This window comes from Heptranchias perlo, chromosome 19, assembly GCF_035084215.1.
Source record: "Heptranchias perlo isolate sHepPer1 chromosome 19, sHepPer1.hap1, whole genome shotgun sequence".
NCBI lineage: Eukaryota > Metazoa > Chordata > Chondrichthyes > Hexanchiformes > Hexanchidae > Heptranchias > Heptranchias perlo.
In genome coordinates, this window is record NC_090343.1 from 977680 (window position 1) to 996282 (window position 18603).

At 50.1% G+C, this 18603-nt stretch overlaps 1 protein-coding gene across 1 annotated transcript in view; it reads right to left on the reverse strand.

Annotated features, from left to right (window-relative positions):
* Window positions 1-18603, reverse strand: part of LOC137335056 (myosin-7-like) — a 122135-nt gene that overhangs the window by 74631 nt on the left and 28901 nt on the right. Inside the window, exons 12-18 of the mRNA XM_068000132.1 lie at window positions 15848-15986; window positions 14090-14208; window positions 10273-10422; window positions 7959-8129; window positions 6157-6336; window positions 5502-5634; window positions 4657-4736 (exon numbers count right to left, since the gene is read on the reverse strand). Coding sequence (XP_067856233.1) covers window positions 4657-4736; window positions 5502-5634; window positions 6157-6336; window positions 7959-8129; window positions 10273-10422; window positions 14090-14208; window positions 15848-15986 — 972 coding nt within the window. The remainder of the gene's footprint in view (window positions 1-4656; window positions 4737-5501; window positions 5635-6156; window positions 6337-7958; window positions 8130-10272; window positions 10423-14089; window positions 14209-15847; window positions 15987-18603) is intronic.

An 18603-nucleotide genomic window follows, 5' to 3' on the forward strand; every position in this document is an offset into this window, starting at 1 on the left:
TTCAATAATAACTTTCAAAAGAGAATTAGATAAATACTTGAAAAGGAAACATTTTCAGGGCTATGGGGAAAGAGCAGGGGAGTGGGTCTAATTGGATAGCTCTTTCAAAGAGCTGGCACAGGCACGATGGGCCAAATGGCCTCCTTCTGTGCTGTATCATTCAATGATTCTATGAAATAGGGGATCGTCTCCAGTAAATAGGGGATTCCCTCAATTTAATAGGGGACTCTCAGGAGTTAAGTGACTGATTGCAGTTTTCTTTGCTGGTGTGAGACTGTGGATGTTCTGTGATGGATGGTAATGGTGAGGGGATGAGACTGGTTTGGGATGACGAGGTGATGAGATTGGTTTGGGATGACGAGGAGATGAGACTGGTTTGGGATGACGAGGTGATGAGACTGGTTTGGGATGACGAGGTGATGAGATTGGTTTGGGATGACGAGGAGATGAGACTGGTTTGGGATGACGAGGTGATGAGATTGGTTTGGGATGACGAGGAGATGAGACTGGTTTGGGATGACGAGGAGATGAGACTGGTTTGGGATGACGAGGAGATGAGACTGGTTTGGGATGACGAGGTGATGAGACTGGTTTGGGATGACGAGGAGATGAGACTGGTTTGGGATGACGAGGTGATGAGATTGGTTTGGGATGACGAGGAGATGAGACTGGTTTGGGATGACGAGGAGATGAGACTGGTTTGGGATGACGAGGAGATGAGACTGGTTTGGGATGACGAGGTGATGAGATTGGTTTGGGATGACGAGGAGATGAGACTGGTTTGGTGTGTTCATTGAGGCACAGTCATGGCCTTTCTCATCGGGACTTGTCCAGCTGTCCTTCTCTTTCTATACTTACCGCATGCTACTCTTCAGCAGATAGTGAGTAGAAAGATAGCACAGACTTAAAGTGATGTTCATTCGTAAATTAGCTAAACATCACTGCAAGTCTTAACTACCTCTCCATCTCATTGTCAGGTCAGAAAGAAATCACAAAGTCAGGATGAAGAACGCTTTTGGGCGATTTCATCTCATCCAGCGAGAATCCCCAACCTACCAATTCCCACTGAGCCAAGCTGACATCAGAGAGAAGCCTTAGCGAATAGATAAGAATGAGATCTTCCGACTTGGGATCATTGAGGATGAGCACCCTGTGTAATGTTCAGGTATATGGGCACCCTGTGTAATGTTCAGGTATATGGGCACCCTGTCTAATGTTCAGGTATATGGGCACCCTGTCCAATGTTCAGGTATATGGGCACCCTGTCTAATGTTCAGGTATATGGGCACCCTGTGTAATGTTCAGGTATATGGGCACCCTGTCTAATGTTCAGGTATATGGACACCCTGTCTAATGTTCAGGTATATGGGCACCCTGTCTAATGTTCAGGTATATGGGCACCCTGTCTAATGTTCAGGTATATGGACACCCTGTCTAATGTTCAGGTATATGGGCACCCTGTCTAATGTTCAGGTATATGGACACCCTGTGTAATGTTCAGGTATATGGGCACCCTGTCTAATGTTCAGGTATATGGACACCCTGTCTAATGTTCAGGTATATGGGCACCCTGTCTAATGTTCAGGTATATGGACACCCTGTCTAATGTTCAGGTATATGGGCACCCTGTGTAATGTTCAGGTATATGGGCACCCTGTCTAATGTTCAGGTATATGGGCACCCTGTGTAATGTTCAGGTATATGAGCACCCTGTCTAATGTTCAGGTATATGGGCACCCTGTTTAATGTTCAGGTATATGGGCACCCTGTTTAATGTTCAGATGTATGGGCACCCTGTGTAATGTTCAGGTATATGGGCACCCTGTCCAATGTTCAGGTATATGGGCACCCTGTTTAATGTTCCGGTATATGGGCACCCTGTGTAATGTTCAGGTATATGGGCACCCTGTGTAATGTTCAGGTATATGGGCACCCTGTGTAATGTTCAGGTATATGGGCACCCTGTCTAATGTTCAGGTATATGGACACCCTGTCTAATGTTCAGGTATATGGGCACCCTGTCTAATGTTCAGGTATATGGACACCCTGTGTAATGTTCAGGTATATGGGCATCCTGTCTAATGTTCAGGTATATGGACACCCTGTCTAATGTTCAGGTATATGGACACCCTGTCTAATGTTCAGGTATATGGGCACCCTGTGTAATGTTCAGGTATATGAGCACCCTGTCTAATGTTCAGGTATATGGGCACCCTGTTTAATGTTCAGGTATATGGGCACCCTGTTTAATGTTCAGATGTATGGGCACCCTGTGTAATGTTCAGGTATATGGGCACCCTGTTTAATGTTCCGGTATATGGGCACCCTGTGTAATGTTCAGGTATATGGGCACCCTGTCTAATGTTCAGGTATATGGGCACCCTGTCTAATGTTCAGGTATATGGGCACCCTGTCTAATGTTCAGGTATATGGGCACCCTGTCTAATGTTCAGGTATATGGGCACCCTGTTTAATGTTCAGGTATATGGGCACCCTGTCTAATGTTCAGGTATATGGGCACCCTGTCTAATGTTCAGGTATATGGGCACCCTGTCTAATGTTCAGGTATATGGGCACCCTGTCTAATTTTCAGGTATATGGGCACCCTGTCTAATGTTCAGGTATATGGGCACCCTGTGTAATGTTCAGGTATATGGGCACCCTGTGTAATGTTCAGGTATATGGGCACCCTGTCTAATGTTCAGGTATATGGGCACCCTGTCTAATGTTCAGGTATATGGGCACCCTGTGTAATGTTCAGGTATATGGGCACCCTGTTTAATGTTCAGGTATATGGGCACCCTGTCTAATGTTCAGGTATATGGGCACCCTGTCTAATGTTCAGGTATATGGGCACCCTGTGTAATGTTCAGGTATATGGACACCCTGTTTAATGTTCAGGTATATGGGCACCCTGTGTAATGTTCAGGTATATGGGCACCCTGTCTAATGTTCAGGTATATGGACACCCTGTGTAATGTTCAGGTATATGGGCACCCTGTTTAATGTTCAGGTATATGGGCACCCTGTCTAATGTTCAGGTATATGGGCACCCTGTTTAATGTTCAGGAGTTGGGGTTCAGAAATCATACAGTTTGTGGCTGGTTTTTGAGTACATGGTGATGTGATGATTCTTAGTTCGTGGGCACCTGGGAAAGGATTTTATTTTAATTGTGAAGAGACTCTTTCACTATAAATAACTCTTCCATAGAAACTCTTCCAAAGTCACAGAGGGCACTGCACCTCTGGGAATCTGCGTCCTGAATTCCAGGAGGTCTCTGTTCTCTGCTCACTGTGAAGGTGGGATTATAAATAAGTCTGGGCCAATCTCAACCCAGTTGTTGGTTGGCATGTGTGTAGAGTTTACAAATGCCTATAACCTAGCACAAATTTACACTAAATTAACAATCGCACTTGGAGAGGAGCAGTGTGGGAAATGGATAGTTACATCAGTGCAGGAAGGGACGGTGCTGGTTTGAGGTTGTGTATGGCATATTATTTCAGGGATCTTTACTTTGTATCTAAGCATGCTACAGCTGACCTAGCAGTGCTTGGGGTATCCAAGAATGTGCTGTCTTCTAGTGCCAACATCCTTTGCCTTGATGGTCACAAAAATTCAACCAAAGCAAGAACTAACTTTTCCTGTGGTCATCTACAAAGGAGAGAAGCTTATTGGGATCGACTGAAGAAAGTTTCAGGCATTTTGATTGAGTCACTGGTAAAGTTATAAGACCATAAGAGATAGGAGCAGGAGGAGGCCATTCGGCCCCTCGAGCCTGCTCCGCCATTCAATGAGATCATGGCTGATCTGATTTTTACCTCAACTCCACTTTCCCGCCCTTTCCCCATATCCTTTGACTTCCTTGTTGATCAAAAATTTGTCTAACTCAGCCTGGAATGTATTCAATGACTCAGCCTCCACAGCTTTCTGGGGTAAAGAATTCCAAAGATTCTCTCCATTTGTTGCTCGGTCCCATCATCTCCCGTTCTGCCCAAGTTCTTTCTATAGGATCCCGGTATTTAAGGTTTAGATAGTATGAAATGTAACTGAGTGAGTGATTCAGTTTGTGACGACCAGGACTTGTTGTGATATTGACAGGGTACTCCTGAGAGCTCGGACAGTTTCAATTAACCAATCATTTGAATTAAGAAATGTGAATTACAGAGTAAAATGGGAAACTAGAGCTAAAACATTTGAAATATTGAATAATTTGAATTAAGTGGCTTTGAATTAAGAGGCTGCAGAGAGCCATCACTAAGACTGCAGAATTTTACAATCAGTTTGCATTTTTTTTGAATGAAACTATTAATGAATTTGCCACAATTTCAAATAATCCAGTCAAGCAGTGGATATTGAAATTCAAACTGTCCCTATCGCTGGCAGGGTTCCTTCCCACCAGGTTAAGATGTTACAGACGGACCAATCTCGAATCAAACCCTATCACATTGTTCCTTTTGATGCAGGACACATCTCCACACTCAGTCCGAGTGAAGCAACCTATGTCTCACCCAGCTGAGCCCCGACCCCTGGAGAGCATCAGGTGCGGTGGGTCGGGGAGGGGGGTGTAGAGATTACAATTATGCAACATTTGATGAGATTGGGGTACGTGTAAGAGGCCAGTTTGAAGCAGAATTGTAAGAAGAGTTGAATCTTACTTTATGTAACTGGGAGACAGTCTGAAATGAGGCAGCTTTTTTCCGTTTTTCCTTTGTGCCGGACTTGCTCAATTCCTGGGCTGGAATCAAAGGAGAAAAGTGAAAAACAAAATATTCATTATATGAGAATCACCTACTGCAGGTTTGGCAATAAGTGCACACCAGGAATTCCCAGGTTCAATCCCGGGTTGGTGATGAGTTACCCTGATAACACGAGTTACTTACAGGTTTAAGAGGCAGAAATGCCACACTGGTACAGCGAGGACTCTGCTCTGAGACTGAGTGATGATGCATGGCATTTAGCCTGTGTTAAACCTGTATTGAAAGTGCTTAATATTGACTCTGGGCTAAAATATTGGGAACTATTCAATTCCTCAACTCCTTGATGAACAAGGAGGATTCAGGAAATAGGAAATATTTCCTGCAGAGGGCCAGGCCTGTGGCGGTGACTTAATGTAACTGCAGTAAACTGGTGGTGTTTGGGAAAGGTCGAGGTCTGGGACGCGTCGAGTTCGGGGGTTGGGGTCGGGTCTGGGTTGGGGGTCGGTGGTCTGGTCAGGCGCGAGGTCGGAGGTCGGGTGTCGGGGTCAGGGTTGGGGTCAGGGGTCTGGGTCGGTGGTCAGGGTTGGGGGTCTGGGACGGGGTCAGGGGTCGGGGTCGGGGTCAGGGGTCGGGGTCTGGGTCGGGGTCTGGCCTGCATTGTTGAGAGAAGCCACTGGCCGTAGTACACAGAATGTGCAGGAGAGAGGGCTGAAGCATGTACTGACTGAAGGAAAGTTTCAGTCTGAGGCAATCAGCTATACAAAAAGACAGGTTCAGATATTAACAAGTTGAAAATTATTTACCTGCTTCAGCACTAATATAATTTTCATACAACGAGGCCAACAGCTTGTTGGAAGATTTTTGAAAGACTGCCACCACAGTCTCATTCAGGGGGTCCTTGTTTTTATTGAGCCACCCAAAGATGTTGTAAGGAACCTGCGGGAAAATCTAAATTAAATCTGATCCTTTAACCCAGTTATCAGTTTCTGTGTCCTGTGGAGACTGCAACATTCAGCAGAAAAACAAGTCCGACTGCAGCAGGGTGAATCTCAGTTAATTGCAAATATTCAACCTCCCTTTCCATCTCACACTTCCGAGTGTCCCCTCAAACACTCCCCGTCAAACTCTCTCACACACTCTTCCACGCTCACACTCTCTCACACTCCCTGACTCACACACTCCCTCTCTCACACTCTCTCACACTCCCTGACTCACACACTCCCTGACTCACACACTCCCTCTCTCACACTCTCTCACACTCCCTGCTCATACTGAGTGCATCCCCTCTAAACACTCCCCGTCACAGACACTCTCTGACAAACACTTACACTGAGTCCCTCCCTCAAACACTCTCTATACACTATTTATTTAGCACATCTGTATAATAATTTGTCACACCAGCGTAGTGATTTATCTCACCCCCATGTAGTGAACGATCACACTTGTGTAATGACTCACCACACCAGCGTAGTGAACCAGCTCGAAATGAGCCTCATATTTGCGTTTCTTGTCCATCCGTGGTTTCAGTAGATTGGCCGATTTTCCCAGGTGATTGTCGTATAGCTTGGCTTTGAACGACATATCTGTAGCTTTTGGGAACATGCATTCCTCCTCCAGGATTGACAGGATTCCCAAAGGCTGGTTCCAAAACAAAAATAAATAGCCAATCAGAGTTGGGCACGTTTCTGCTTCCCCACCAATTTATCTCCCTCTCCCCCTCATCCTCCCTCCCCCTCGTCCTCCCTCCCCCTCGTCCTCTCTCCCCCTCGGCCTCTCCCCCTCGGCCTCTCCCCCTCGTACTCTCTCCCCTCGTCCTCTCTCCCTCTCATCCTCTCTCCCTCTTATCCTCTCTCCGCCTCGGCCTCTCCCCCTCGTCCTCTCTCCCCCTTGGCCTCTCTCCCTCTCATCCTCTCTCCCCCTCATCCTCTCTCCCCCTCGTCCTCTCTCCTCCTCGTCCTCTCTCCCTCTCGTCCTCTCTCCCTCTCATCCTCTCTCCACCTCGGCCTCTCCCCCTCGTCCTCTCTCCCCCTCGTCCTCTCTCCCCCTTGGCCTCTCTCCCTCTCATCCTCTCTCCCCCTCGTCCTCTCTCCCCCTCGTCCTCTCTCCTCCTCGTCCTCTCTCCCTCTCGTCCTCTCTCCCCCTTGTCCTCTCTCCCCCTTGGCCTCTCTCCCTCTCATCCTCTCTCCCTCTCGTCCTCTCTCCCCCTCGTCCTCTCTCCCCCTTGTCCTCTCCCTCTCTCCCCCTCCCTCTAGTCCTCTCCCTCTCTCCCCCTCCCTCTTGTCCTCTCCCTCTCTCTTCCCCCTCCTGTCTTCTCCCTCTCTCCCCCTCCCTCTTGTCTTCTCCCTCTCTCCCCTCTCCCTCCTGTCCTCTCCCTCTCTCCCCCTCTCCCTCCCGTCCTCTCCCTCTCTCCCCCTCTCCCTCCCGTCCTCTCCCTCTCTCCCCCTCTCCCTCTCATCTTGTTCTTCTCCCGAAGTCATTAGCTCCTCCCTGAGATAAGGTTTCCATGACAGCAGTTGCCATCTTGGCCTTATTCTGTACGAGAGCCTTAACAGTGAGTTCCCTATTTGACCGGGGGGGACCTCACAGCGAGCGTCCCCATGCATTTTCCAGCAGGGATCATGGGATAACAATCATGGGAGAACTTGGACAATTCCCCCCTCCCACTCCAGGGCACTGAAGCCCAATTGTGGCCCCTTTTACCACGTCTAGCTTGGTCAAAGAGGTGGGTTTTAAGGAACATCTTAAAGGAGGAGAGAGAGGCGGAGAGGTTTAGGGAGGGAATTCCAGAGCTTAGGGCCCAGGCAGCTGAAGGCACGGCCGCCAATGGTGGAGCGATTAAAATTTGGGATGCACAAGAGGCCAGAACTGGAGGAGCGCAGAGATCTCGGAGGGTCGTAGGGCTGGAGGAGGTTACAGAGAAAGGGACGGGTGAGGCCATGGAGGGATTTGAAAACAAGGATGAGAATTTTAAAATCGAGGCGTTGCTGGCCAATGGGGTCAGAGAGCACAGGGATGATGGGAGAACAGGACTTGGTGCGAGTTAGGATTCGGGTTAGGTTGGAATACAAAGGGTGGGAGGAATAAACCTGTGGAGGGATCTGTAAACTAGGACAAATAATTTGAACTGAATATTCTGGACATGAATGGAGACCCAGACAACAAAAAATGTGAATGTCGAAAGATCTTTTTCCCCAAAAAATGAAAAATATATTTTACATTTGAAAGAGAATGAAGTGGTGAAGGTCTGTGCAAGGCTGTACCTTTTCAATAAGATCAATACAAGCCTGGAGATCCAGGCCAAAGTCAATGAAGACCCAATCAATTCCTTCCCTCTTGTACTCCTCCTGTTCCAGGACGAACATGTGATGATTGAAAAACTGTTGCAGTTTCTCATTTGTGAAGTTGATGCAGAGCTGCTCGAAACTGTTGTACTGTAGGACGAGTAAGAGAGAGAGAGAGGGAGAGGGACGGAGAGAGAGAGGGAGAGGGACGGAGAGAGAGAGAGGGACAGAGAGAGAGAGAGAGCGAGAGGGACAGAGAGAGAGGGAGAGGGACAGAGAGAGAGAGAGGGAGAGGGACGGAGAGAGAGAGAGGGACAGAGAGAGAGAGAGGGAGAGGGACAGAGAGAGAGAGAGAGGGACGGAGAGAGAGAGAGGGACAGAGAGAGAGAGAGAGCGAGAGGGACAGAGAGAGAGAGAGAGCGAGAGGGACAGAGAGAGAGAGAGAGCGAGAGGGACAGAGAGAGAGGGAGAGGGACAGAGAGAGAGAGAGGGAGGGACAGAGAGAGAGAGAGAGACAGAGAGAGAGAGGGAGAGGGACAGAGAGAGAGAGAGAGACAGAGAGAGAGAGCGAGAGGGACAGAGAGAGAGAGAGAGCGAGAGGGACAGAGAGAGAGGGAGAGGGACAGAGAGAGAGAGAGGGAGGGACAGAGAGAGAGAGAGAGACAGAGAGAGAGAGGGAGAGGGACAGAGAGAGAGAGAGGGAGGGACAGAGAGAGAGAGAGAGACAGAGAGAGAGAGCGAGAGGGACAGAGAGAGAGAGAGAGCGAGAGGGACAGAGAGAGAGGGAGAGGGACAGAGAGAGAGAGAGGGAGGGACAGAGAGAGAGAGAGAGACAGAGAGAGAGAGGGAGAGGGACAGAGAGAGAGAGAGCGGGACGGAGAGAGAGAGAGGGACAGAGAGAGAGAGGGAGAGGGACAGAGAGAGAGGGAGAGGGACAGAGAGAGAGAGAGGGAGAGGGACAGAGAGAGAGGGAGAGGGACGGAGAGGGAGAGGGACGGAGAGAGAGAGGGACAGAGAGAGAGAGGGAGCGGGACAGAGAGAGAGGGAGAGGGACAGAGAGAGAGGGAGAGGGACAGAGAGAGAGGGAGAGGGACGGAGAGAGAGAGGGAGAGAGGGAAAGAAAGAGAGCGAGGAAGAAAGGGAGGATGAGAGAGTGAGAGGGAGTCAGGGAGGGTGAGAGAGAGAGAGCATTAGTAGTTATCCAGTATGTTGGACTGAATGTGAGGCCACACAGCAGTAGCCGAGAAGGTCAGATTTTCAGTGTGATTGGGCAGCTTGTGACTGCTCCGTGTTCCTCACGGTTGGGGGGCTTTACCCCCACTGCCTGTCAGAAACTGGATTGGGGGGTAGTTAAAATGGAGCAGGGGACTCACTCACTCTGTTCCCACCTCGATCTGGCTGACGAACCTGCTCAACACCTGCCTTAAACCCACCCGAATCCCACCCGCCGCCCCCCCCCAGAATCTCGCCCTAACCCGCCCGAATCCCACCCGCCGCCCCCCCCAGAATCTCGCCCTAACCCGCCCGAATCCCACCCGCCGCCCCCCCCAGAATCTCGCCCTAACCCGCCCGAATCCCACCCGCCGCCCCCCCCAGAATCTCGCCCTAACCCGCCCGAATCCCACCTGCCGCCCCCCCCAGAATCTCGCCCTAACCCGCCCGAATTCTGTCCGACACCTGCTGAGTCCTGGTTAAATATGCAGATCGTAATCCGAGATATAGTGACCAAAGTGAAAGGCCCAACAAACCCATTCCTCTTTCACTGATCAACCACACAACTTGTGTCTCACCATATCCCTCAATCCCTTCTCTTTTCAGAGATGGACTCGTGTCTAGTGAATCCATTTAGACTCTCAGCTTCCTGCTGTCGGATTTCACAACTCTGGGGGAGGGGAAATTCTCCCTGAACTTCCCTTCTTATTCCGAACTTCCGAATGAATAAATTGCATCCCATGATACTTGTGCCCCTCCCTTAGTGAACGGCTGCATTGACTGGAATATAGAACCGTTCAAGTTTAAGGCACAGAAGGAGGCCATTCAGCACATTTTGTCTGTGTTGGTTCTTTGCTAGACTTTGACAAACTATTCGATATTCCAGAGAAACTTTAATAAGGTCACTTCAAAGTCTCTTTTCAATTGGGAAGTTCAGCTTTTTACACAAAATCAACAATCCCTGTCGTTTGGACCAGCTGGTCAGGGTTCCCACTCTTTGGAGCCCCTATCTGTTACTCCTGAGTTTTCTATTTTATCAGGATTGCCTGTGAATGGATTGCAGTTACAGCGAGGGACTTACGTCAAATATTTCAAAGCCTGCGATGTCCAGTACTCCGATGAAGAACTGCCATGCCAACTTGGTGTCCAAAGTCTTATTGATACGGGAGACCAGCCACTTAAACATGCGGTCATAAGTGGCTTTGCCGAGAGCCCCCACTGCATAAATAACCTGGAAGAGAAGAAATTAATGTTGACCCCTTGCCTGCAGTGGCTCAAAGATGCCCGTTGGGGAGATCCACACTCTGGATTACGGCCTCTTTCTGTTCCATTCTCAGAGGCTGTTTCTCAGTCACTTTGCTTTGTCCTCTTGAGTTCTCTCAAACCTTACTTTGCCTCTCCTCCTGGCTCCAGAAAGTTTCTCAAAACCCTTCCCATTGACTGTGCCTCTGGTCTTCTTCCCAGACCTTTCCTTTTTCCTCCCTTGTATCCACCTTTTTTACCTTTTGAAGCATTTGGAGATATTGGCTCAAACCGCCTCCCATGCAAGTTGGACAGAATCAAAGCTCAGAGTGGAAACCAGGTCAAAATCCTGGACTCCCTTCCCTTGTGGAAGAACCTTCACCACGTGGACTGCAATGGTTCAAGGAGAAGGCCCACTGCCACCTCCTCAAGGGACGACTAGGGATCAGCAATAAATGCTGGCCAGTGACGCCCACATCCCCAGAATGAATTAAAAAAACAGACTCCTGATGTCAGAGGGGACAGGGCTGGGGAGGGATTGCCATCGCTGAAATTGCCTCATCTCTGTCTGCCTTCTGTCAACTGTCCAGTATAGCCAAGATCAACCTGGGTGCTGGCCCTCGCAGGTCTGGGTATGGGCCCCTCCTGGGGGTCCCAGCCTTGACCCACGCAAACACTGCCTGTAAATTGGTCTCCTTGTAAAGGGACAGGGTGCTGGGCTGCCCCTCGCTGGTCCTTCGGTTTTCCCTTCACTTTTACCGGTCACTCTATAATCTGCTGTCCTTTCTATGAACAGCCAAAGGCACTTTTGTTCCCTATTGTACATTTGACCTATGGGCAAACTTCCAGACACTGGACCCACCTGAGTAATAATTATATAAACGAGCTCAGAGAGAAACAAGTACTATTTCCGCTAGATCCTTTGGGCAGGATTTACACCAAATCTTAATTCTTAGAACTGACTCTGAAACCAAAATAACAGTTAAAGAAAGGAAAAATAACAGGATGATTTTAACCAATCCACCCAGCAGTAAATAATGGACAGTGGACAGTGAGTGGGCAGTGAGTGGGCAGTGTGTGGACAGTGAGTGGGCAGTGAGTGGGCAGTGTGTGAGCAGTGTGTGGGCAGTGGGCAGTGTGTGGGCAGTGGGCAGTGAGTGGCCAGTGAGTGGACAGTGGGCAGTGAGTGGACAGTGGGCAGTGTGTGGGCAGTGGGAAGTGAGTGGGCAGTGTGTGGGCATTGTGTGGGCAGTGGGCAGTGTGTGGGCAGTGGGCAGTGTGTGGGCAGTGGGCAGTGAGTGGGCAGTGTGTGAGCAGTGTGTGGGCAGTGGGCAGTGTGTGGGCAGTGGGCAGTGAGTGGGCAGTGTGTGAGCAGTGTGTGGGCAGTGGGCAGTGTGTGGGCAGTGGGCAGTGAGTGGGCAGTGAGTGGGCAGTGTGTGAGCAGTGTGTGGGCAGTGTGTGGGCAGTGGGCAGTGAGTGGGCAGTGTGTGGGCAGTGTGTGGGCAGTGTGTGGGCAGTGAGTGGACAGTGGGCAGTGAGTGGACAGTGGGCAGTGTGTGGGCAGTGGGCAGTGAGTGGGCAGTGTGTGGGCAGTGTGTGGGCAGTGTGTGGGCAGTGTGTGGGCAGTGGGCAGTGTGTGGGCAGTGGGCAGTGGGCAGTGTGTGGGCAGTGAGTGGACAGTGGGAAGTGAGTGGGCACTGTGTGAGCAGTGAGTGGACAGTGGGCAGTGAGTGGACAGTGGGCAGTGTGTGAGCAGTGGGCAGTGGGCAGTGTGTGGGCAGTGAGTGGACAGTGGGCAGTGAGTGGACAGTGAGTAGGCAGTGAGTGGGCAGTGTGTGGGCAGTGGGCAGTGTGTGGGCAGTGGGCAGTGTGTGGGCACTGAGTGGACAGTGGGCAGTGAGTGGACAGTGGGCAGTGTGTGAGCAGTGGGCAGTGTGTGGGCAGTAGGCAGTGTGTGAGCAGTGGGCAGTGTGTGGGCAGTGAGTGGACAGTGGGAAGTGAGTGGGCAGTGAGTGGGCAGTGTGTGAGCAGTGGGCAGTGTGTGGGCAGTGAGTGGACAGTGGGAAGTGAGTGGGCAGTGAGTGGGCAGTGGGCAGTGAGTGGGCAGTGGGCAGTGTGTGAGCAGTGGGCAGTGGGCAGTGTGTGGGCAGTGAGTGCACAATGGGAAGTGAGTGGGCAGTGAGTGGGCAGTGGGCAGTGTGTGAGCAGTGGGCAGTGGGCAGTGTGTGGGCAGTGAGTGGACAGTGAGTGGACAGTGGACAGTGTGTGGGCAGTGAGTGGACAGTGGGCAGTGAGTGGACAGTGGGCAGTGTGTGAGCAGTGGGCAGTGTGTGGGCAGTAGGCAGTGTGTGAGCAGTGGGCAGTGTGTGGGCAGTGAGTGGACAGTGGGAAGTGAGTGGGCAGTGAGTGGGCAGTGTGTGAGCAGTGGGCAGTGTGTGGGCAGTGAGTGGACAGTGGGAAGTGAGTGGGCAGTGAGTGGGCAGTGGGCAGTGAGTGGGCAGTGGGCAGTGTGTGAGCAGTGGGCAGTGGGCAGTGTGTGGGCAGTGAGTGCACAATGGGAAGTGAGTGGGCAGTGAGTGGGCAGTGGGCAGTGTGTGAGCAGTGGGCAGTGGGCAGTGTGTGGGCAGTGAGTGGACAGTGAGTGGACAGTGGACAGTGTGTGGGCAGTGAGTGGACAGTGGGCAGTGAGTGGACAGTGAGTGGGCAGTGGGCAGTGTGTGAGCAGTGGGCAGTGGGCAGTGTGTGGGCAGTGAGTGGACAGTGGGCAGTGAGTGGGCAGTGAGTGGGCAGTGTGTGGGCAGTGGGCAGTGGGCAGTGAGTAGGCAGTGAGTGGGCAGTGGGCAGTGAGTGGGCAGTGGGCAGTGCATGGGCAGTGGGCAGTGAGTGGACAGTGGGCAGTGAGTGGGCAGTGGGCAGTGAGTGAGCAGTGGGCAGTGAGTGGGCAGTGAGTGGGCAGTGGGCAGTGTGTGGACAGTGGGGAGTGAGTGGGCAGTGAGTGGACAGTGGGCAGTGGGCAGTGTGTGGACAGTGGGCAGTGAGTGGGCAGTGAGTGGGCAGTGGGCAGTGAGTGGGCAGTGAGCAGTGTGTGGACAGTGGGCAGTGAGTGGACAGTGGGCAGTGAGTGGGCAGTGAGTGGGCAGTGGGCAGTGTGTGGACAGTGGGCAGTGAGTGGACAGTGGGCAGTGAGTGGGCAGTGAGTGGGCAGTGAGTGGACAGTGGGCAGTGAGTGGGCAGTGGGCAGTGAGTGGACAGTGGGCAGTGAGTGGGCAGTGAGTGGACAGTGGGCAGTGAGTGGGCAGTGGGCAGTGAGTGGGCAGTGGGCAGTGAGTGGGCAGTGAGTGGGCAGAGTGGGCAGTGAGTGGGCAGTGGGCAGTGAGTGGACAGTGGGCAGTGAGTGGGCAGTGAGTGGGCAGTGGGCAGTGAGTGGACAGTGGGCAGTGAGTGGACAGTGGGCAGTGGGCAGTGAGTGGACAGTGGGCAGTGAGTGGACAGTGGGCAGTGAGTGGGCCTGGGCATTGGGCAGTAGGTGGCCAGTGGAGCGAGTGCCTCAGAATGGGAGAGCCAGAAGGAGAGGGAAAAAATAAAATAATTTATTTTAGAAAATGAGGAATAAATAAGCCAATAAATATCAAATCTAATAAAATACTTTGTGCTACCTGAGCAACAGTTTGTCCCTTGGTCACGTATTCATTCCCTACTTTGACCCGGGGGTGGGCAAGACCCTTCAGGAGATCGGCTGAGCTGATCCCCATCAGATAAGCAGCCTTGTCAGCACCTGCAACATGAAGGGTTAACGTTACAGTGAGAATCAGCGATGCTCACAAACCGTGGCAATAAATCCCGTCTTGTACCTGGGGAGTGAAGCTCATGGAACTGAATGGCAGAGTGGGTTTACAGAATCCAGGCTCACGGGAATAATTCCCAGCCGTGAGGGTCAGAAGTGAAATGAATTCCGGTCAGTCTGTGGCACAAAACTGCCTCCAGGTCAATATTTATTGGGATGAGATTGGCAGACTGTCGGGGGACAATTTTAACCAAAGCCGCCGGTGGGAAACTGACGGGATCAGGTGCAGCACTGGTTTTACACCATGCCCGATTTTACTCTCCATTGAAGTCATAGAATAGAATCATAGAATGGTCACAGCACAGAAGGAGGCCATTCGGCCCATCAAGCCTATGCCAGCTCTTTGTAAGAGCGATCCAGTTAGTCCCGTTCCCCCGCTCTTTCCCCGTAGCCCTCCAAATTTTTTCCCTTCAAGTATTTATCCAATTCCTTTTTGAAAGCCACGATTGAATCTGCTTCCATCTGCCTTTCAGGCAGCACATTCCAGATCGTAATTACTCAATGCATAAAAAAGTTTTTCTTCACGTTGTCTTTGGTTCATTTGCCAATCACCTTAAATCTATGTCCTCTGGTTCTCAGCCCTTCTGCCAATGGGAACAGTTTCTCTTTGTTTACTTTATTTAAACTCTTCATGATTTTGAATACTTCTATCAAATGTCCTCTTATCTGTCTCTGCTCCAAGGAGAACAATCCCAGCTTCTCCAGTCTATCCACGTAACTGAAGTCCCTCATCCCTGGAATCATTCTAGTAAATCTTTTCTGCACCCTCTCTAAGGTCTTCACATCTTTCCAAAAGTGCGGTGCCCAGAACTGGACACAATACTCCAGCTGTGGCCGAACCAGTGTTTTATAAAGGTTCAACATAACTTCCTTGCTTTTGTACACTATGCCTCTATTTACAAAGCCCAGGATCCCGTATGCTTTTTTAACCACTTTCTCATCCTGTTCTGACACCTTCAAAGAGTTGTGCACATATACCCCCAGGTCTCTCAGTTTAGAGTTGTACCCTCTAGTTTATATTGCCTCTCCTTGTTCTTCCTGCCAAAGTGAATCACTTCGCACTTCTCTGCATTAAATTTCATCTGTCATGTGTCTTCCCATTCCACCAGCCTGTCTATATCCTCTTGAAGTCTATCACTATCCTCCTCACTGTTCACTACCCTTCCAAGTTTTGTGTCATCTGCAAATTTTGAAATTGTGCCCTGTACACCCAAGTCCAAGTCATTAATATATATCAAAAAAAGCAGTGGTCCCAGCACTGACCCCTGGGGAACATCACTGTACACCTCCCTCCAGTCCGTAAAACAACCGTTCACCTCTACTCTCTGTTTCCTGTCAACGGGCGGGACGTAAAACCGGAGATGGGACAGTGTAGAGGGAGCTTTACTCTGTATCTAACCCTGTACCTGCCCTGGGAGTGTTTGATGGGACAGTGTAGAGGGAGCTTTACTCTGTATCTAACCCTGTACCTGCCCTGGGAGTGTTTGATGGGACAGTGTAGAGGGAGCTTTACTCTGTATCTGACCCGTGCTGTACCTGCCCTGGGAGTGTTTGTTGGGAAGTGACTTACTTTCTGTTCCGTCTGACTCGGCCTGCTCCTCCCGTTGCTTCTGTTTGAACTTCATGTTTCCGAAGTGCATGATTGCACCTACGATTTTGTAGCAGCCATACTTTTCATCCACTGAAAACCCCAGGATGTCCATGGCGTGCTGTTTACAGCAGAAACAAGTCCAAATTAGATTTGTCAATTCTCCCTCGTTATATTTACTTCCGTGTCATACTTTCACTCTGCTCACGTGTTCCCTCAGACTGGGACTGCTTTTGTAGACTTTACTGACAGTGGTCCTGGTGGAGTTACTAGGTCAAGGATTGGCAATGCAGCTTGCCTATCGCCGCATGCTCAGAGCAGCTGCAAAGGCCCAACCATCTTCAGCTGCTTCATTAGTGACCTTCCCTCCATCATAAGGTCAGAAGTGGGGATGTTCGCTGATGATTGCACAATGTTCAGCTCCATTAGGAATTCCTCAGATAATGAAGCAGTCCGTGCCCGCATGCAGCAAGACCTGGACAACATCCATGCTTGGGCTGATAAGTGGCAAGTAACATTCACACCAGACAAGTGTCAGGCAATGACCATCTCCAACAAGAGAGAGTCTAACCACCTCCCCTTGACATTCAAAGGCATTACCATCGCCAAATCCCCCACCATCAATATCCTGGGGGTCACCATTGACCAGAAACTCACCTGGACCAGCCACATAAATACTGTGGCTACAAGAGCAGGTCAGAGGCTGGGTATTCTGTGGCAAGTGACTCACCTCCTGATTTCCCAAAGCCTTTCCACCATCTACAAGGCACAAGTCAGGAGTGTGATGGAATACTCTCCAATTGCCTGGATGTGTTTAGCTGCAACAACACTCAAGAAGCTCGACACCATCCAGGACAAAGCAGCCCGCTTGATTGGCACCCCATCCACCACCCTAAACATTCACTCCCTCCACCACCGGCACACCATGGCTGCAGTGCGTACCATCTACTGGATGCACTGCAGCAACTCGCCAAGGCTTCTTTGACAGCACCTCCCAAACCCACGACCTCTACCACCTAGAAGTACAAGAGCAGCAGGCACATGGGAACACCACCACCTGCACGTTCCCCTCCAAGTCACACACCATCCCGACTTGGAAATATATCGCCGTTCCTTCATCGTCACTGGGTCAAAATCCTGGAACTCCCTTCCTAACAGCACTGTGGGAGAACCTTCACCACACGGACTGCAGTGGTTCAAGAAGGCGGCTCACCACCACCTTCTCAAGGACAATTAGGGATGGGCAATAAATGCCGGCCTTGCCAGCGATGCCCACATCCCTGCACTGAGCTGCTGCCTAGTCAGGCTAGGCTCCTTTCTGTCCAGGAATAGTACTGATGCTGACCTACCGAGGCTGAGTTTTGAACCCAAGTTCCAAGGTTCACAGTCCAGAAATGCCCAGAACCACCAACATTATTTATTGAACACATTATTGAAAAAATAACCTGACGTTGTAAGTAATAATGAAAGATGAGCAGCTGCCCTGGATTTAACTGATGCAGCATTTCCCAAATAACTAACTCCACTGAACTGAGGATTTCACAGAAAAATGGATGGAATTGAAGTATTGGGTCCCAAAACAGCAGTAAAACCCTGGAATATCCTATAATCCCCTGTTATGAAAACATGATTTGCCTTATTCAGTTAGCATAAATGAAGGGGCCTAATTATTAACAGGCAGAAATACAGAATACGAGTCCCATAGCATTGGAAAAGTCCCAGAATCCATATACCAAAAAGCAGGATTTCATCGATTCATAGAATGATACAGCACAGAAGGAGGCCATTCAGCCCATCGGGCCTATGCTGGCTCTTTGAAAGAGCTATCCAATTAGTCCCACTTGCCCTGCTCTTTTCCCATAGCACTGCAGGATTTGACTGTCTTGGTTCACCTATAAACCTTGGTCTTGCCGAGAACCAACTAATGGAGCAAAAAGAGAAATTCAGTCGGGAAACCATTTCTGCCTCTCTTGTTTTGACTGTTGCTTAACCGTTTAATTGGATTTTTCCAGAGAGGCTTTTAAAGCACATCCCTTGCATCCCTTGCACACTCCCTAGATACACAACAATCAACGCTATCATAGGAAACATTGATTGACCCTTCTTGCTGATGGCTCAGTTGGTAGATTCACTGCCCAATGAGTGATCAGCTAATTCCGCACTAAGCAAGAATTGAACACAAGGACATAAAGGTTGGGAAGGTCACAGGTGTGATTCTCGCTGAGTTAGCTGAGGTACCAGGGAGTGATCACTCCCAGCGTAAGCTTTCAATGTTCAATAGTCTGTGCTCATGAAATGGCTCACAAGTGCTGAGTAATTCCATCTGTGTTTCTCCCCTTACTTCTTCCCTCTCCATTCCTGGATGCAAAGCTCCCAAGAAGATACAGATAACTTCATCCAGAAAGCTGCTCAGTAATTTATAAACTCCCCATATCTCTGATTTAATGGAGTAGAAATCGGTTTGCATCGTGCCCATTCCTCGAGCATAAAACAGGCGCAAAAGAAACCAATTTAACAGTGGGACATCCTGGGCCCGATCTGGGAGAGGGTTAGTTCCACTGCTAAATTATGGGGATTTTTTTAGGGCTTCAGCTAAAGTATCTCCATGATTGTTTGACATGCCTATTATGATTTTGAGAAGAAAAAGGAATTGCATTTCAATGAAGAAAGTATTCTGACACAAGAAGTAACTTTGGCTGAACTTTGCCCATTGACCCATTTCCTCCGCCCCGCTCCCT